We start from the raw sequence: 20819 nt of genomic DNA on the forward strand, positions 1-20819 counted from the left end.
GGATTGGAAGTGATCAGTTTCGGGTCACGGGCTGATGTGTCCGAGACGGATTCTTCCGCCGCTCTGAACGGGGGAGGAAGCGATCGATGGGAGGAACGTCGGGGGCCTTGATCCGCCAGGCAGAAAGCAGCCGGAGAGTGAAAACTCAATCTGCAGCTCACAGCGTGATTCAAGGTGAGAGCGAAGCGGCCGACAGTTCAAACAAACTCATACGGACTCAGCGAGGAGTTCCTCCGCTCTCAGTGGCTCGCAGCACCACGCAGACAGCTTTGTTAGGCCTGAGGCGAGGCGAGGATTGCACGCCTGCCTGATCACCAAACAAACTTCTCCCAAAGTCTGCAGAAAGTTTGCACACCTTTAAAATTCATGCTTTTTGCATTTATATTTGCACCCATCAGTGCTCCGGAGTTTCTTTTTGCTCAGGATTATTGCTTCATGCTTATTGAAGATGGGAATGAACGCATGTAATGTGTGGGCGCCACGCTGCTGCTCGGTGCGTGGTGTGGAGACCCAGGCCGAGTTTCTGGTTTCAGACATCAAAGCCTCGGTCCTGGAAACACTCAGCACGAGGACGACATTCAGCAGAAACAACCAGGCCTGCGGTCACAACACAGTTTCACTCCACCTGTCCTGACCGCTGACCTCCGACCTCAGTAGAGAAGACCGACGTCCAAGCATTCATTATTGAGCTCCTGCTGAGCCGTCCATCAGTCGGCGCCACGGCGAGGACCTTCACTCTCCTCCTCCATCGCCTCAGAGATTCAACAGTCTGTGTTTCAGACCAGCTGAAAGCAGCTAATTTATCAGGCAAATCATGGAAAGTCAGGATTTTCAAGGCAAATCCAAAACTTTCTTTCACTGCCTGTTTGGAGGAGACGCTGCTTCTGGGTCTGAACGTCTGAGCTCGAATCAGAACAAAGATTCATGAACGTTTCAGAAGCAGCAGGAGGGCGAAGAGCTGCTCCAGGTCGACGCGTCACGTTCTGCCCAAAACACCACAACGTGCAGTCAGGGGCCAATCAGCTTGCTCCAAAAGACCACCGTACAGGACACGCACACACAGACACCCACGTAAACTCACACAGCGGACTAAAAATACAGAGATGACAACCAACGATATCGTCAGCTGTTTCTTTTTGTAACAAACACACAAACTAACACATCAGCATGAACACACACACACACACACACACACACACACACACACACACACACACACACACACACACACACACACACACACAGCAGTGTCATTGACCTTTCCACTCAAAGACAGCAGGGCATCAACAAACAGGATGAGTCTGTGACCTTTCACACATCCACTGCTAAAGATCATACTGTACACACACACACACACACACACACACACACACGCACGCACACACACACGCACACACACACACGCACACGCACACAGACGCACACACACACACACGCACACACACACGCGCACACGCACACAGACGCACACACACACGCACGTCCATCTTTGTGAGCGCGCTCAGTGATGCGAGTCAGGCAGTGAGGGTGGGAGTCGTGTCGTTGACGGTTACATCAGATCTGATGGACAGCTGAAGTTTTCCTTCTTGACCATAAACGACGACTACGTCACGTTTGCACCACCCTCAGCTCCGCTCACACAGCCTGACTCTGCAGCAGCTAGTCTGCATTAAGGGCTGAGGTGGTCTGCGAGCAGCGCGCCATGACGACCTGCCGTGTCTGTCGTTTGTAAATGACGTCACCTCTGACGATACCGTCCCCGTGAACGTCTCTGCGTCCGCTGTCCTGCAGGAGACGTTTGAAGGCTGCGTCGGCAGCTGCGAGTGAACATTTGGAGGTTTAAATCACTGAAGCAGTGCTTTGACTACACGACGAGCTCACAGCATCTGCAGAATATTTAAAAACAGTCACATTTATCCTCTCTGTTCACTTCCTGCCGTCTCTAATCAGGCAGAGACACTGTAAGGGCTAAACCAGTCGGAACTCAGCAAACCGAGCAGCAGAGAAGACAGCGAACGCCTCGTCACCGTCCACAGACTTCACCTGTGAGGAACTCCGTCTGACGGCTTTGTTAGGGAAGCCTGAGAGAGGCTCAGCTGATATCAGTGAGCTGTAACACCGACTGCTGGTGTTAATGATCACGGCTCCTTTAGGAGCACACTCAAATTCATCGGAGTCACACAGGACAGGAGGCCGAGCTGAAGACGCTCACATGTTCACTGGGAGATGGAATGAGTCCATCAGAGGGACGGATGTTTGGACATGTGCAGAGGAGGGAGGGTCATGGATGTAGTGAAGGAGAACAGCTGGAAGAAGGAGGCTAAACATCCTCCTGCTAAAAGGTGATGTCGGCGTTCCTGACGGAGAAGCAGATGAAGCCAAAGAAACAAACAGAGATCAGAGCCGGTCTGAGGCGGTGCTGGGACGCCATATTTAAATATTCAAACCGTTCCCAGTGAAACATCCACACCTCGTGGATATTTTTAATCCTTCGTGACCATTTCTTGTTTTAAAAACTATCATTTTTTCAGTTTCCAGTAAACTCGGACTTCACAGTTTAAGCAATAAAGTAAAAATTCAGAACATCGTCTCCAACATTGTCCAGAAACTGTCCCGACACGCACGGGACGAATTACAAACCACTTTCAATAAAACTGTGTGTAAACTTTAATGTTCAGCCTCGTCTCAGCGCGTCAGACGATCGGGAGAAGAAGAACCAACAGAAAATCCATCAGACAAAGAAGAAAAGATCCAAAATACAAACGGAGGTCGTTCTGCAGGAAGTGACATCACGCCTCTCATGAACGTTAGCTCCTGTTTATGCAAAGATAATGATCAAGTTTCTGAAAACTACAAGTACAGCTGAGGTTTCCCTGTGATCTAGTAGTTTATCACATGCAGCTCTCTGCTGTGACGTTTGAGTGTCAACGTGACGCGCTGGAACGACCTCAAGCCTACAACAGATAAAGAAACACACGTGACCACATCACACGTAACACGAGTGACAACAGGTTGGCTATTTCACACTTCCTGTCACAGTCAGGCTGCAGGGGGCCGTCCTTAAACCAAGACCAATCAAACTGCAAAGCTCATCAAAGGTAACATCCTATCACAGAAAATACATTTACACCATTACAGGAGGGACTAACTCCACCCTTCAGCCAGCAGTGGACACATCCACCCAGACTGACAGCAAATGACACATGCAGACATGTTGACTGTTAAATATCGATGAAGTTACAACCCCGAGTAAAAATGTGGCTGTGATTGGTAACCATGCTGCGGTCAGCAAGCATTTAAAGAGAAGTTCGACGTGTGTGAAGAATGATAGAAACTGGAACTCTGAGATTGTCTACAATGACCCTAAAACCACAGCAAAGCCTGACCGAGGGCAGCTCCTGCACACAGATGAGGCTCTCTGTAGACCAGCAGAGGTTTAAGGGCTGTCATAATGTCAGGAGACTTCCAAACATGTTAAATGAAAAACACAGCAGTGCGAGCTCTAAATACATATCCAGCACTCAGAATCGAAACTGCTTCTGAGGTTCGGATCAGCTCAAACATTCCTCAGATGGATCCAACTACTACACACAAATCCCAACTAACGACAACATCTCAGAAGCTCTTGATTCACAGCGATGAGTCAGAGCTGTGCTCCATCACTGCAGCAGAGCCTGTGGCCACAGCAGTGAGGGAGACACCTCCTTATTACTTTGTTTGCAGATATTATTCTTCAGGACAGACATAACTAAATGATTCCCACTCCGGTGAGGTCACCTGTAGATATTGGAGAGTTTTTAAAATTAATAACTCCAACTGGACCCATCATGAACGTAGGCATCAAAATTCTCCAGAAATTAATTAATTTTTTAAGATCTCCTGTTAAACATCATGGAAACATTAAACCGACGGTCAAATTGACCTTCATCTCTGATTGGACGAATAAACATTATAAAATCGATGATCTTATCTAAATTTCACCACCAGAACCAGCTTTGTTCTGTGATGAGAAACGAGCTGTTATTTGTATTTGTATATTTGTATATGGATGGGGCGTTTCCTATATTTGATCAATTATGTGAAAAACGTTTATTGAAATATTGACATGCATCCACATCCAGACGGATGACGAATATTCCAGAGGTGTCAAAAACAGAAACGTCTACTGGACACGTGGAAGGAGACGTCTACTTTCTTTATAATTTATTAATGTCTGCTGTAAATATTCAGCAGTGAACAAATTAAAAGCCAAAGACAAGAAGACACAGATGGACCAGGCTGGATGAATCTACCCAGTGGACTTTACGCAAACACAGAAACAGACTAAGCAGAAAGTGTATTTACTTGGTACATAATGAGACTTTTCAGACCACTCAAACCAGTTTTGTTTTGCCTCTTTCTGCTCCGAGCAGCCACACAGGCTCTTTCCTCAGATGTCCCGAGGACATAAAGGTTTCCACCCTCCGTGTTCTGCTGAGCCCTAAATTCCCCGGGACAAACATCAGTGAGGATCTCAGCTTTTCTTCGACATCCAGCAGCTTCTGAAGGAATCCCATCAAAGGCTGCACTTTTAAACATTTTACTTTCCAAGACAGCTGACGACATCTGGCACGACGACCGAAACCCTCAGCAAACATCTACAGGCGTACAGCCGAGAGCGTCGTCGGCACCTCGGCTACAGCGTGTGGAAGCAGGAAGTCTGCATCCCAGGAGCAACCTTCCCATCACTACAGGTTTACACCACCAGGCCTGGCAGTAGGACAACACACCGACAGCACCACCTGCGCACACGCCTGCCCTCAGGTACAGTCTGACTAACAGGCCTGTAGGCTGGACATGGAAAACATTTGTTTTTGTTTTAATGAAACATAATCTTGCCTTTCTGTCCACGGAGCAGGTTTAGCTGAAACTCTGAGTCAGTTACCATGGTAACAGACCAGGTGACTGACAGGAGTCACTCTTGGTTAATGACGTCAGAGTAGTCAAAGGTCAGAGGAAGAAGTTAGCACCACAGATCAGCGTGTCAGCTACAGGTGTGTGACGTCAGACCTGATGGAGGGTTTAGATAACCCCACAGGAAGGTCACACCTAACGCCACGTGCACGCCCCTGTTTGTGCCGCCCCCCCCCACACACACACAGAGTCCCCAGCTGTCAGACGAGCAGCTGCCATGCTGACCCGTAAAAAGCCCTCTGAGCGTGGAAGTTCCGCGCTGCGTGGGCCGGTATGCTGCTGTCCCACAGTGGGGCTCGTGGACCAGCTTGTGGTCCATTCATGAACGTGGATTTAAAGGCTCACGTGCGTTATGAGAGGTTAGAGGAGCACCGCGAACTCACCTCCTGTCACTCCAGCGCCGGATGCTGTGAAGGCGTCGGGAGCGCGCCTGCGTGATCACTGCGAGTTCAGGTCAGAGTAAATTAAACTTCCTGTGAGCGCGAGGCTCTTTGTGACACTCACAGCTTAGAGTGTCACGTGGGGTCACACCGATAAAGCGGAAGCGGAAAACAATCCGCCGGCGTCTCGTATTTCTGCGCAGGCGCTCCTCGGTCAGCCTCGTGCCCGGGTCCTTCAGCTCAGAGCGTCGCGGAAGGATCTGCCCAGTCGCAGACAGCATGGCGGCGGCTGCACGATCGCAGGTGATGTCTCTGTACAGGACGATGCTCCGAGAGAGCGCGAAGTTCCCGTCATACAACTACAGGTGAGACGATTCTGCGTGCGCGCCCCCGCTGGTAGCCGCGGGAGACGCTCGCGCCTGTGTTTACGTTGGGTGTGCTGACGGGTTAGGGGTCACGTGACTGCGGGGCTCAGGCTGCAGGTTCGGGGCGTGAGTACGCAGGCGCTCAGGTGTTTCATCCTCAGGGGGTGAGCGTGTGAACCTAACGGTCGTTTAATACCTGTACGTGTTGCACTGTGAGTGTCTGCTGGAGGTGATGGAGGCGGAGGTGATGGAGGTACAAGCAGGTGTGTCTTGTTGCAAAGTTGAACTTAATGGGTTCAGGTGACCAGGAGACCTGATGTAGACACGTCAGAGATGCTGACACTGAGCCACATCCCTCCTCATCCTCCTCCTTCACCAGGAGAACTTTGAAAGCTTTGGTAAAGAAGTTTGTCTCGGAGCGTCTGGACCGGCTCTGGTCTCGTTGGTGACAGGATTAGTTCTGATATCTGGAACCAACTGCGTCCTGAAGATGATGCGACAGGAGGTCACATGACAGAGAGGCAGGGCGGTGATGTCACTGAGGCTGGGATTTCACAGGAAGTGACTAAATTGCCTCAAAGTAAACTTTATTGTCATCTCTCTATATAGAGTACAGACGACAAGGCTACATCTGAAGTTTGTCACACTTCCTCCTGCTGCACTGTAGCTCCGCCTCCATTCAGTTTCACTGCAGGCAGAAGTAACGGGGACCTTGAACTCACCGTGAACTTTAGTTTTAAAAGTCAGGTTTTCTAACAGCTGCAGACAGGAGGTGATCCAAGGATCTTTTCCATCCTTGGCTCCTTTCATCAAGGACGCTCCCTCGTTTCCTCTGCTGTAGGAAGTCATGAAGGAAGCACCTTTGTTTGGAGCCGTGGGTCAGCGCCATTATTTTAGCCTTCATATGGAGTGGCAGCCCAAAAGTCCTGCGTGTTTTTGTGTGTTTGAGGATGATTTTTATTTGTCAGCCTGACATCCATCGATCTGTCTGTCTGTCTGTGTCTCTGTGTCTCTGTCTGTCTGTCTGTGTCTCTGTCTGTCTGTCTGTGTCTCTGGCTGTCTGTCTATAGTTTAACCTGCTGAAGCGCGCTGGCTGTTTTCTGGACACGATGACATGACTTCAGGTATCTAACAGCGTTGGGTATGAGAGCAGGCAGCTGGTCGGGCTCCATGCAGCTGCTTAGTGCTACGTTTGTTGCTGTGACTTTGTTTGGATGGGTGGCATCATCATCATCATCATCATCATCATCAGGGCTCAAACTCTGTTCTTTATTTGGAAAAACAGAAGATGACAAACGGGTCACAGAGGCTCTGAGCTGCTCATTAAGTAACAATCACTGTGAAGTAAAACTGAAAACTAATGAGAAACAAGTGTAATCAGAGTAATCAGACTCCACCGGAGGCTCCGCTAAGCTTATTCGTATAAAATTTGAAAATTTTGAAAAGCTGTGAAATTTTCTCTTATATTAAAAACTTTGCAGCATATATATTTTAAAAGCAGTCTTTTGACCCACTTTCAGCCTGAACATGAAAACAAACCTTGACAGTTTTTCATGTTCATCTTAAACTTGGCCTCAGAATTAAAAACGTGCTGGATGTGGTCGATGGACCCTTTTAAGAACGTGTAAGTCAGAAGTGATGGAGCAGAAGCTCCACGCTGGGCTCAGATGGAGCGATGAGTCTGCCGACCTCCACCTGATGGAGGATCAAAGCAGCAGAGAGCTTCCTTCCTCCTGCTGCGTTCACACCAAACAGGAAGTTCCTCCTCTGACAGTCGAGCAGGCGCAGTGAGCGGGTGGAGGAGAACTATCAGGCTGGTCAGGCCTCGGTCGAGGTGACCTGTGAGGCTGAACAGGTGAAGGTGGAGTCCACACCCGGCTCCGCCTTCAGCAGAGACCCGTTCGTTCCTCCTCCCCGTGCTACATGATTAAATCGGGAGGAGTTGGAGTCTGACTCTGCCTTTCTGAGGTGAGTCTGGGACGCCGTCTGCAGCTGTGACAGCACTCGGCGCTCCGCACGGACATCAGAGAGTCGCCGCTCCCCGCTCGCCTCCGCGCGGAGCGCCGCTGTGTTGAATTATTGAACGGCCAGATGCTGCCTCTCCAAATAAAATATATTCATCCCGCCTGCCCAGAGGCAGACAGCTGGCTCGGCCCGCCGCCTCAGACGTGTGTGTGTGTGTGTGTGTTTGGAGGAGAGCTTGTGAAATCAAACTTCGGTTAGTTCATTACCACATCAATAACGCTGGTGTCTTTCTGCGGGTGGAGTTCAGCTCCTTCAGCTGCAGTCCTGCTGAGAGGACGTGGTCCTCTGTGACTACATGTACCAGCATGCTCTGCTCCTGAAACCACGTTACTGTGACACCAGCTGCTACAGAAATGAAACTAAATCAGGAAGCTCGAGTTTGAAGAAATGCATGAAACAGAGTCTGTCCTCCTGGGTTAGACGGGCCCTCAGGTGGGCACCCACCAGTGTGAGCACCCACCTGTGTGAGCACCCACCTGTGTGGGCACCCACCTGTGTGGGCGTGCAGCTGAAAGCCTGGTTTACCTGTGAGTGCATGAAACCGGGTTTTTTTTTATCTGGGAGGTTAAAGCCTTTGTGGGGCACCAAACCTTTTCATATGGAGGAAATAAACTCTTTAAAGGTCTCAGGCTGAAGCCAGACTCCACCCAGCTCCACCCAGACCCCGCCGTGTTTATTCTGCTGGTTTTAGTCAGTGTGTCTTTGGACAGTCCAAACCACGATGATGCATTACTGCCTACTCGTACTTTGCAAACACCCTGTTCAGCACAGCTGTCTTACCTTGGCGTACCTGTTGCTCCAGGCCCACCAATGATCTTCCTCACAGAGACACGCCCTCGGTGCTGGATGGTCAGGTCTCCTTACTGGGCAGGAAATGGGAAACCTGAATGTTCATTACATCATCAGCGATACCTGAGCTAACTTCCTGAGCCGGGACTGATAATCTGATCCATGGACCAGATCAGGGCATCTTTAGTTACTTTCTGAGTAATTTATTACATGTAACCATTGGCTACTGAGAAGAGTAATCAGAGTACTTTCCCCCAGAATAAACTCCCTGTAGCTGTTAGCTTTGCTTTTTAAGGTTTTCTTCTCTCAGTTTAGTTTTTATTAGTTTCAGTGTTCATTTTAGTCTGATTCTATCGTCATTATTGAGGGCATGTGTCAGGAGTGTCGGAGTAACCACGTCCATCAAAGCCTCGTCAGGACGTTTCAAAAGTGTCTTTTTACCAAACTCTCAGATAATGAAACCAACAGTGTTAGTTCACTCTAAGAGCCTGTGTTCTGCTCTGAGGTTTCCTCCTGTGAAAAGGGAGTTTTTCCTCCCCACTGTCTCCACCCTGTGCTCACAGGCCTGAGTGAGTCTCTCTGGACTGTTGCAGAGTCTACCGTATGAATATGAGGCGACTGTAGTTGTGATTTGGCGCTGTATCAACAATATTACAGGGTGTATTCATGCTGTGAATAGTGTCGGAGCGCAGAGGGGCGGGTCCAGATGCGATGCCTTCTCATCACTTTCTCCATCATTTCTGAGCGGTCATGGCTTCATTCGTTCAGACCCACGTCAGTTCAATTCAATGTTATTTATATAGCGCCAAATCACAACAAAAGTCGCCTCAAGGCGCTTCATAGATACAGAGAAAAACCCAACAATCATATGACCCCCTATGAACAAGCACTTTGGCGACAGTGGGAAGGAAAAACTCCCTTTTAACAGGAAGAAACCTCCAGCAGAACCAGGCTCAGGGAGGGGCGGGGCCGTCTGCTGTGATTGGTTGGGGTGAGAGCATCCTGCATGTTTAAACGTGTGCTTTTGGTTAAGCTTTGCAGGCTGTGTGAGGGCGGCTGCAGCTGAGCTCTGGTTTACTTGTGTTTTGATCGCAGGCTCGTTTTCTGCTGTTTCTGTGTCAGAATCATTTTCACATAGTTGTTTTCTAACGTTAAGAGCAGCCTCGGGGTGAGAGCGGCGCAGCAGGGGCCTCGGGTTTACCAGCCAGTCTGCTGCCAGTCACAAAGTGGAGCCATTATGATCTTCCAGGAAAAAGTGCATGAAAACAAATGAAAAGAAGCGAGAGCGGGAGAGCGGCGTTTAATCCTCCTAAGCCTCAGCTTGTGCTGGAGCCGTGTACCTGCGCGCTCGCCGGGTTGTTGTGGAATGACCTGAATATGCCAGACGTTGCTGCAGGCTGTGTTTTGTTGTTTCGCTGTCTTCCTTCCTGGGAGGAGAGGTGGGAGACTTTGGCTGAATGTGGAGGGCTTTGCCAGAGAGGGGGAGGAGCGGGATAAACAGGCGTCGGATGAAACATTCATGATTCTCTGCAGGAAAATTAGATCATTGCTGCAGCTGAAAGGTCGGAGCGAGGCCGACGCATAAAGTCAAAGGCCAATACATTAGGAACAGGTTGGAGAAGAAGGTTAAAACAGCGTTCCTGTGATGACGGGACGGGGTGACACCCGGCTGACGGCTGTGGAGCTCATGAACATTTTACTGCAGTGCACCCGGAGACCAGCAGGGGGCCCCGCTTTGCTTTGTTGTCTAATTATGTAAAAATGTAAATTTCTCCCTGTTTTTATTTCTCGGGGAATTCAGGACCTCTGCAGGTCCTTGAGCAGCCTTAAAACAAATCTTTGAATATTGTTAGAATTTCATTATGATTCCCAGAGCTGGGAATAACGAACAGTCTTTAACCACAGAGCGACACAGCCAGCATCTCTGACCGCTCTCCCGTTTAAGCTCTGTCCTGTCTCCTGGTTCCTCGCCGCATCTCCTCGCTTGGATTTCCGTTTCCGGGAAGCGGATGAAGGAGCAGGGAGGCCAGTGTGGCGAGGGTCCAGGCCCCGAGCGGCGTGCTCGCGTGATTTCTCTCAATGTACAACATGCACGTTAACACTCTCATCCTTAGACTCAGTGACAAGCTCACACACTGTGTAGTCGATGGACACGCCCACTCTGGTGACCTCGAGCTGCCGCCATCTTGGCGGACAGCTCGTGCGTCGTTGCTCCAGGATGAAGGTTGACAAGAGATCACAGGGAAATATGAAGGACTGAGTCAAAGGCGGAGACTCTATTGTGTTCTATTATGAATAGAGACGATAAATAAGTGAGTGACGAGCGTGATGGTGGCAGCTTTAGCGGTGCTGTAGGCAGACGCTGCACGGACGCCTTCCTGGCCGCACGTTGCAGTAAGGTGGACGTTACACAGGGATCACAGAGGCAGCGGGCTGAGGAGGCGGTGCCGTGATGGGAGCTGGTGACGTCATCGCGGGGAGGAGGAGTTTATACGGGTCGTAGTTGATACAGGAGGAGGTGTGGCGGATGCATCACTGTCTCCTCCTGTTTGACCCAATAATAAAAGTCCGGTTTTATTCTGTGACCTCAGTAAGTCCTGATGTTTATGGAGTCTGAGGTCACAGAGCGAGCGCGGCTGCAGTCGCCCCCTGCAGGCCGTTAGAAATGGTGCAGGTTGAAGGAGCTCTGCAGTGTTAAAACCCTGCAGGCGGGATCCTGGCTGCCAGTAAAGCTCAGCTTTCAGCGCGGGGCAGCCGGCAGCCCGCTCTGTTTTATTTGTTTGTTAATTATGTAAAAACATTTCTACATGTTTTTATTTAGAAAGTGGATTCAGGGCCCCCGAGGGTCCTTGAATAACAAGTGCTTGTTACTGTGCGTCAGGATGGAACGACTCTCCTGCTGTGGCGCTGCAGCCTTGTGCTGCTTCTCCGACATGTGACGATCCGCTGAAGTCTCTCTCAGCCAATCTCACAAACTTGGCTGACATCCTGCGGTGTGCGCTCACCTGTTCCAGCTCACACACTGAAAATCCCTGCAGGGCCCACAGCCACAGGTGAGGCCCACAGACAAGGAGGGAGGGAGGGAGGGAGGGAGGTGAGGAGGAGGCAGAAGTAGGTCATCCTCTCTGCACCGGAGCAACAAAACACCAAAAACAAACTGATCCAGAGTTTGTGTCTCAGAGTCTTTCACTTTGTCCTCATCAGTATTTCCCCCTCCCCCCCTCTCCTCCCCCTCACTCCTCTCTCTCTCCCTCCCTCCCCCTCTCTCCCCTCTCTCCTCTCTGTCTTCTTCTTCTCTCCCTCTCTCCCTCTCTCCTCTCTCCCCCTCCCCCTCTCTCCCCTCTCTCCCCTCTGTCTTCTTCTCCACTCCCTCCCTCTCTCCACTCTCTCCCCCTCCCCCTCTCTCCTCTCTCTTTCCTCTCCCTCCACTCTCTCCCTCTCTCCCCCCCTCTCTCCTCTCTCCCTCCACTCTCTCCCCCTCCCCCTCTCTCCCCTCTCTCCTCTCTCTCTCCTCTCCCTCCACTCTCTCCCTCTCTCCTCCCTCTCCCTCTCACTTTCCTCCCTCTCTCCTCTCTCCTCCCTCCCTCTCTCTCTCTCCTCTCCCTCCCTCTCTCCCCTCTCTCCCCTCTCTCCCCTCTCCCTCCACTCTCTCCCTCTCTCCCCCTCCCCCTCTCTCCCCTCTCTCCCCTCTGTCTTCTTCTCCTCTCCCTCTCTCTTTCCTCCCTCTCTCCTCTCTCCTCCCTCCCTCTCTCTCTCCTCTCCCTCCCTCTCTTCCCTCTCTCCTCTCTCTCTCCTCTCCCTCCACTCTCTCCCTCTCTCCCCCTCCCCCTCTCTCCCCTCTCTCCCCTCTGTCTTCTTCTCCTCTCCCTCTCTCTTTCCTCCCTCTCTCCTCTCTCCTCCCTCCCTCTCTCTCTCTCCTCTCCCTCCCTCTCTCCCCTCTCTCCTCTCTCTCTCCTCTCCCTCCCTCTCCCTCCCTCTCCCTCCACTCTCTCCTCTCCCTCCACTCTCTCCCTCTCTCCCCCTCCCCCTCTCTCCCCTCTCTCCCCTCTGTCTTCTTCTCCTCTCCCTCTCTCTTTCCTCCCTCTCTCCTCTCTCCTCCCTCCCTCTCTCTTTCCTCTCCCTCCACTCTCTCCTCCCTCTCCCTCCACTCTCTCCCTCTCTCCCCCTCCCCCCCTCTCTCCTCTCTCCCTCCCCCTCCCTCTCCCTCCCCTCTCTCCTCTCTCTCTCCTCTCCCTCCACTCTCTCCCTCTCTCCTCCCTCTCCCTCCACTCTCTCCCTCTCTCCTCCCTCCCCCTCCCCCTCTCTCCCCTCTCTCCTCTCTCTCCCTCCACTCTCTCCTCTCTCTCTCCTCTCCCTCCACTCTCTCCCTCTCTCCCCCTCCCCCTCTCTCCCCTCTGTCTTCTTCTCCTCTCCCTCTTTTAAAAATAGCTCTCCCCCTGACTTCGTCAGCCGTGTGCTGACAGCAGATAACAAACCTTCTGATGATGAAGTAATCGTGGACATCTCCTGCTTTTCACTCCTCCAGCCTTTCCCGCCCTCCTCTGTCCTTCCTCATCTCCTTCCCTCGCCTCCTCAGCTCCTCTCAGTTATTCTGCTTCCTTCCTTCTCGTCTCCTGGAGATCACACGACTGAATTCCCTCTGAAGTGATGACTCGCCCGAGTGCAGAGTTAGCTCGTTCACACAGGAAGCTTTCAAACACGAGTCTCCCTCGGTGCAGAGTCGCAGATCAATTATTCATGGAGTACGGTATCAGTGATTGTCAGTATTGATTCATAATCGACTGATAAACTCAGATAACCTGATGCGTTAACAAAGTTAGACTTTAATTCTGCTGATCGGTGTGTTAGTGAGTGTGTGAAGCAACTAAATGGTTGTTTTTGATATAAAAAGTGCTCCACCCAAGCCTCGTCTCTGCAGAGCTTCCTGGGTCTGCGACGGGTCTGCTCCCAGCTAAAGAACGCTTCGTCTGGGAGGCGTCACGGGGTCAGAAACCTCCGAGCCCCTCCCTCTGTGAGCCCGCCACACTCACGGGGTCCTGCAGGACTGGACGGGGTCGACACTGGCTGCTGCAGGAGGAGAATCTAAGTGTTTAATTACAGTGTTTTAAAGTTCCTCTATGACTCGACAACAACATGTATTAAAAGACTGAATGCTGTGCGTCAGTAAACATCAGCCGGCCGGTGTGAGGACCTCAGCGGTGTTTCCTACGTGCTGATGGATGCACGGCTACAGCGTTGGCTGCAGCGAGTGTTTCCATGCTGATGATTGGGTGCTCATTGCTTTCAGTTTAGTTTTCTAATCTCTTTGTTGCTCTTTTATTTATTTATTTTCCTCTCGTCTGTCTTTTTGTTTTGCTCATTAGCGCAGCGCTCATTACACCGGGTCCATTACAGCTGAGGGTTTGTATGAATCAGGGTGATGGAGAGCCTCGAGACCTCGTCTCCGGCCCTGCTGAGCCTGAAAGGGGAGGCCGGACGTTTGAATGACAAACTCTGAGAAACTTGGGAAGATGTTTGTCCTTCCCAAACCCATCATCCTTCATTTTCTCGTTTATACTCAGTTATACTTCCCTTTCATTGGTTTCTCTCTCGATTCATCGTTCTTTCTTTGTCGTAGTCTGTTCACTCTTCCTTCTCTGTATTCTTTAGCTTGGTTGTGTTTTTCTGTTCTGCTTGTCCTTCTGCTTGTAGGGCTACTTTAAAAAACTGCATTTGCTTTGGCCGATATTTGCAATCTCAGTTATTTACCAGGTTAACTCTTTACCCCTCGAAGGCCTGTGAGGGAAACCCTTGAAGCTCTTTTCTGAACGGAGTGGTTTGTTGCATGTTTCGGGCCTGCTCATCGGGCAGAATGAGTCTGCATCGGACGCTGGTGACGGTCTCTGCCTACAGCTGACCTCGGAAACCTGAGAACTGGTCGTCAGAACTCGTCAGTCGTGCAGGGAGCTCGTCAGATCAACACGTTAAACCGTCCTCATGCAATTATTCAACTGCTCATTTGTTTTTGTAAATGACTTTTGTTTAAGAGTTTTAAACCTTCCAGGATGAACTGGAACTATCAGCAGAACCACGAAACGGTTGCTTTGGATTTATTTCCCAAACGTCTCTGATATCGAGACTGCGAGGTTCTACGTTTGTGCAATACCGCTTTAAACCACACGATGGTGCAGAGAGTTTAACCGAGAGCACTTTCCTGCTGCGGTGCGGATAAAGACACGGGGTTAGCTCGTAACGTCATCACACTTCCATTTATGCTCGCCGTTACGCCGCAGGTAGCCGAGTGATAGGTGTCGCCACTCAGGCCTGAAGATTAGACGGCGGTCGACTCGCACAGTCACCAGAGAACCGGAGCTGGCAGCTTCAGCTGCTCGTCTACACCTGCTGAGAAACGGGCAGCTGCGACCTCTGACCTCAGAGCGCTGTCACAGGTGAGCCGCTGACAGACCTTTGATTGGTTCAGGTGGATCTCGAAGGCTTTGGTGTTTGGAGCTGTTGTGCACGCTGCAGGGCGAGGTGTTTGTGATTTACAGCACGGACAAACTTCACGTTGAAAAAAATGAGAAAATCATCCTGATTGTTTAATGTCCAGAATCCTTGAAGCTCGGACGATGATGATGAAGATGATTGAGACCAGGCTGGGTGATTGTCTTCATCTCCTCCCGCCCTTTTCCTTTCCTCTTTGCTTTCATCCTACACTAAAACATTTCTCCTGATTTTTCTTCCCGACTTCCTTAATTGCTCATTTCCTTCTTCAGCGTTACCCTTCATCCCTTTCCCGTCTCCGTCATCCTTTTCCTGTGTTTATGCTTCATTTCCTGTGTTTATTCCTTTTTCCTTCATCCTTCCTTTCTGTCTTAGTTTTTGTCTTCTTCCACTACAGCTTCGTTTCCTCCATCCTTTCTGTTTCACTGTCAAACCAATCTCGAGTCGTTTTCCTCGCCGCTCCCTGTCACGTCCTTGTAATGAGCGCCGTATTTAACCGCGGCATGTAAATCTGATCCATCACACTTTTATTGGTTCTGTCTTAAATCCTAAATGAGCTCGAGACACAAAGACAGACAGAGAAGACGAATGGCTTTGCTGTAACTTCCCAAGGTCGGCGTTGTACTTTCTCCACATCGGAGGAGCTGCCAGCTGTAACGAGGCTCCGAGACCATCGACACAGAGCGCTGGAAATTAAACCAATAATCATTTTCACTGCCGCGGCTCCTGCCAGAAAATTCCCCGGTGTTTGTAATTTGTCTGTTTGCATTTGCTTCTCGGTGTGTACTTATTATCTGCAGCCACCACACTCCGTGGTCCTGGTGGCTGCAGATGCAGCAGAAAGCCGAGGGAAGCATTGGGGTGCGGCGCTGCTCGGGTTTGAGGTTAGCGAGGTCCCGAGCTGGCAGATTTCTAACACCTACGCTGCCAGCTGCTGCCATGGCTGCTCAGAGTGTGGAGGAGACAGAAGCTGTTTCACTCTGTAAAAATAAAATCTGAGAGAGGATATGTCGAGCTCGCTCCCTGGTGTGTCGGGCAGGTGATGCAGAACGGCAAACAGGCTCACACACTTTGGCCTTTCACATATAAAACGTCGCAGCGTTTCCCACACGCTGACTTTACCTGGTGGGGCTGGTTTCAGAGTTATTCTTACTCCTTCGTGTGTCCAGGAGAATCGTGCACCAAAGTTAAGTTACTGCTAACCAGTAGCTGATCGCAGCGAGTCGGATCTGGTGTCTCCAGCCGTCTGTGTCCACGGCGGACGATGATCGAGGAAAAAGTCTACCGACAAACCCGGCTCGACTGTCTTAGACTGGAGATGGAGGACCACGCCACCCAGAACCTGCCAGACGTGGAGAAGTGGTCATCAGGGACAACCATCATGTAGGCCAGGATGGGGGAGGTGGAGTTTGTCCACAGGACTCAGTTTAATTAAGAAAACATGGTTTCACCTGACGTAAACACTTCTGTGGGAAAGGATGTCGTCACTTTCACATGGCTGCGTTTGTGTGAAATATTGTTGACGTGGGGTCTGAAACACGACCCAACCTTTGGTCAGCAAATTCCAACGAAAGGTTGCACAAACAGAAATCTGATGCCTCTAATCCAGTCCTCCTTCAAAGTGTTCAGCTTGTGTTGCTTTAGAGAAATATTTATTCAGTTCAACTCCAAAGAAACCTACACAGTGGAGGCCAAAACGCGTAGTTAAAGGAGTTCGTGCCAGTGATGAAGACGGAGGAGGGGACCACGTCCAAAATCCAAATCTTTGCTTAAAAACAAGCGGAAGCAGGCAAAAAGGCAAACTCTGTAAAACTGTCAGTGACAAGGTAAGATGAACCGGATCAGGTAAAGCCCGAGGAGCCTGACAGGTGAGCTCGGAGTGTGTGTGGTAATTGGCAGACAGGGAGCAGGTGTGGAATAAAACAGTGAGACTAATGAGGGCAGCACAGACGGTCTGAGGGGGAAACAACAAAGGAAGGAAGTGAAAGCAACACAAGAACCAATGATTAGAAAACAGGAAATAACTCTGTGCAGTGACCGAAAGAATGAAATCACTGATGCAAGCGGCTGATGGGCCTCTGTGATGGACTCGGAGCCACAGCTCCTCCACGTCCAGAGGGGACGGGGGAGGTGGTGAGGGCATCCGGTTAGGATCCTATCAGGAGGCCGCGAGGCAGAGCCAGAACTCAGGTGGACGGCGATGCTCGAACCAAAACGTCACAGCAGTCCAAACTCTGAGAGACGTCCGTACCTCTGGCTCAGCTTTTTCTACATTCAGTGAAATGACGGCGGTTTTTCAAAGTCGGGTTCGAACACGTCGTTTGTGTGTGATTATCGTCGATGCAGTGATACAAACTGGAGACTTTGAGTTTGTTGGTAGAAGCCCGTCTGCCTCTCAGCACATCTGAATAAACGGTGATGAAGTTTAAAGTCTTTGAACAAAAGTATCTAAAAAACATCAATAAATACACAAAGACGATGAAGACGATGAAGGCTGGTGCACACACGTAATCAGAGCTGTCAGAGCGACACACACACACAGTCGTCTGCGGTCTCTCACGCTGACGTCTCCTCTCAGCGAGCATCGGTTTATCGATCGCGGCGCTCTCTGGACGTTCTGCAGCTCTCGTGTTTTCTTGTGAGAATCTGCAGGAAATCAAATCAGCGCAGGTCAGGGAAGCGTGGCGTGGAGTCCCGCCGCCCTCCGGCTGCAAACACAGCCTGCAGCCTTTACAGCCGACAGTCCGCCGAGTGCATCGGGCTGTCTGGCCCGAGAAACGAGGGGCTGTCAGGTCGATGTCACTGTAAACAGAGATTTAAGTACCTCAGTTTCACTTCTGATAAACTCCGTGTTTGTTCAAATGCTTCTTGTAGAAAAGGTGTCATCGTGGAAATCAAACTTCCACCCCCGCTCTCGTTAACGCCGCGCCGTTTTGACGTTTTGAGACCCCTGAGATGTGAGAGCGCTCCCAGAGTAACCGGCCCTAAAGCTGGATTTTATGGCCGAATGCTAGAAAATAACGATGTTGTTCGACCACAGAGGGAAGCAAATCTGTTTATGGCTGCTGCAAACAGCCACACTCGAAGGTGGAGTGGGAAGCTCGCCATAAAAGCAAAGGGAGGCAGAGGGAGCCATGACAGGGAATAAAGCAGAGGAAGGATTTATGTAGGAAATGAAAAAGATCGGGAAGTTTCAGCAGAAATTCCTCCTGAAGAGCTTCTGTCCCCACTGAGAAGCTTTTCTGATGATGTTCATCCTCACAGCCAAACATGGACGCCACACCAGCGTGCAGCCGCGCGCTCTGAAATAAACGTGTTCAAAACGTGAGCTGACGTCTGATTTATTTTCCATTTCCAGAGTTTCAAAAGAGGAGCTTTGATTTGGACACCTTTTATTTTGAAAAATTCCTTGTATTTACTCGTACCACTTCCTGCTGTGCAGCACGACTCGTGTCGATGCGATCGGCTCCGGCTGTGTCCGAGCTGGAACGCCGTATTCCCGGGATGATGCTTCACTAAGACAGGACGCGGTGGTCCGGTGGATGTGAAGGGACTCCACATCACTTTGTGACGGGAGGTTGCGTGTCATCAGTATCCTACGCTCTCATTGGTCACTTCAGCCACTCCTGAAGTTTAGAAAACTCGGACGTCTCTGTTAGTCACTTTCTTCGTGGTGCTTCCTGAAGAGACCAAAGCTGGATGGACTGCACGTCCTCCAGATGTTTGGTAGGACACCATCCAATCCAACATCTGGACGCTGGGTGGTTTTGGGGTCATTTTGAGAGCAGAGCTGATGGAGGCTTTATTACTTCATGATACACTGTAGCACTGACCCTGGAGACGAGGTGTCCCGCCTGGTTGCTGAGAGGGTCGTGGGCTCAGGCCTGTGGAGGGACGATCTGTGTCTCCACAGCTGTCCTGTTGGGTGGTCAGGACTCTGGACCTGCTGGTCTCTGATGTTGAGGTTCTTCTGTTTTGCTGGTTTTCCGCTCTGTTGTTGCTGTTTGCTCTCAGCGCGCTGCCTGCAGCTTTGTCATGTGCACTAATTTGTCTTTTTTATTTGTTTGTTTGTCGTCGCTCGTCTGCAGGTCCCTCCTGTGCTGTTGTTCAGGTTTCAGAAAGTCCTCCGAGGCTTTCACCGTCTCAGCTGCACAAACGTTTCTGTTTACTGCTCAGTGCCACTGTCGTTTCCTGCAGACGCGATGAATGAAACTAAGCTCTGTGTGTGTGTGTGTGTGTTACAGAAACTATGCACTACGGCGTGTCCGTGATGCCTTCAAGGCCAACAGAAATGTAGAGGATCCAAAGGCTGTGGAGAGACTGATGGAGGAGGGATGGCAGACTCTGGCACTGATACAGAGACAGGTGTGACTGACACACACACACACACACACACACACACACACACACACACACACACACAGGTTTGTACTGCTGTTGTTGTGAGGACCTGCCTGTGATCGTGCCCTCCACACTGACACTAAAGCACCGGGTGAAAGGAAAAGTTAAGAGGAAGTGAGATCATCGAGCAGTTTCCCTCTCAGTGTTTGTTCAGCTCTGAGGATGAACCGAGCTGGGGGATCATTTTTGTTCCAGCAGTTAAAGTTATAACAGCAGTGGAAGAGTTTGTAACTCAATATAATAAAAACTGCCTGGAAAAAATTTAACTGAAATCAAAATAAATACAGTGAGAAAAATAATTAGAATAGAATAGAATTCAACTTTATTGTCATTGCACATGCACAGGTACAGGGCAACGAAATGCAGTTTGCATCCATCCAGAAGTGCTTTAGTGATATAGATATATTACAATATATATTAGCAATAATATAGATATGTGAGTATATTACAGAAATGGGTCTAATTGCTTCTCCCCAAGACAAGAACTAACAGACTTAAAAACTCCTTTGTCCCACACGCCATCAGACTGTTTAACTCCTCTCTGGAGGGGAGAGGGAGGGGAAACAGGAGGACAAAGGAGGGAACAACTAAGCTGTAGTGCCTCTGCACCTCACTGTACAATACCTTGTGCAATACTTTTTGTAAATAGTCAACAGTGCAATAGACTCAATACTTGAAATGTGCAATTCACTTGTATTTTTATTTTTTATTCCTATTTATTCTATTTATCCCCTTTGTATATTTTATTTATATTGTCTCTGTATTTATATATATGTGTGTGTGTGTGTGTGTGTGTGTGTGTGTGTGTGTGTGTGTATGTATATATATATATTCTGTAACTTCGGTCGTTGCTGTGCTTTTTTTGGAAGTCGAATTTCCCAGAGGAACCCACCCGAGGGATTAATAAAGTTCTATCTTATCTTATCTTATCTTATCTTAGATCCACAGGTCAAAATATGAAGTAACAGTGAAATGAAGAGCAGAGGCAGGATCAGAGGATGCTGATCTGCAGCAGCTGTTTGTTACATGATGATGTTTTTCTTCTTCCTCTCTGAAGCTTTAGAGCTGTGAGCAGGTGCTGACATGAACCCAGTGTGAGGCAGGTTATCCTCAATGTCATCATGAAGTTGATGCATTCATGGAATAACGAGCCGAACGCGTTAATATTGATCAGTGATCAGCTCCACCCTGAGCCCTGCACCATCACTCTCACACTCTCAGGTTAACCAGGTTAACTAGAATGCAGATGAACATCTGCTTACCGACTCACCACCTGTCCCCCCCCCACACACACACACACACACACACACACACACACACACACACACACACACACACACACACACACACACACACACACATTACCTTGGCAGGTCAGGACTAATCACCTCACTGTTGGTCACTTTGTTCCTTTAATGCATCA

The 20819-nt window shown here is 49.9% G+C and overlaps 1 protein-coding gene across 1 annotated transcript in view; it reads left to right on the plus strand.

Moving 5' to 3' along the window:
* The first annotated feature begins 5538 nt into the window (after nt 1–5538).
* lyrm4b (LYR motif containing 4) overlaps nt 5539–20819 on the plus strand; it is a 42090-nt gene continuing 26809 nt past the window's right edge. The window contains exons 1-2 of the mRNA XM_085417717.1: nt 5539–5698; nt 19240–19360. Of these exons, the coding sequence (XP_085273843.1) occupies nt 5613–5698; nt 19240–19360 (207 nt within the window). The 5' untranslated portion in view covers nt 5539–5612. The remainder of the gene's footprint in view (nt 5699–19239; nt 19361–20819) is intronic.

This window comes from Rhamphochromis longiceps, linkage group LG9, assembly GCF_057381845.1.
Source record: "Rhamphochromis longiceps isolate RC_006_pf linkage group LG9, R_longiceps_female_GT1.1, whole genome shotgun sequence".
NCBI classification, from domain to species: domain Eukaryota; kingdom Metazoa; phylum Chordata; class Actinopteri; order Cichliformes; family Cichlidae; genus Rhamphochromis; species Rhamphochromis longiceps.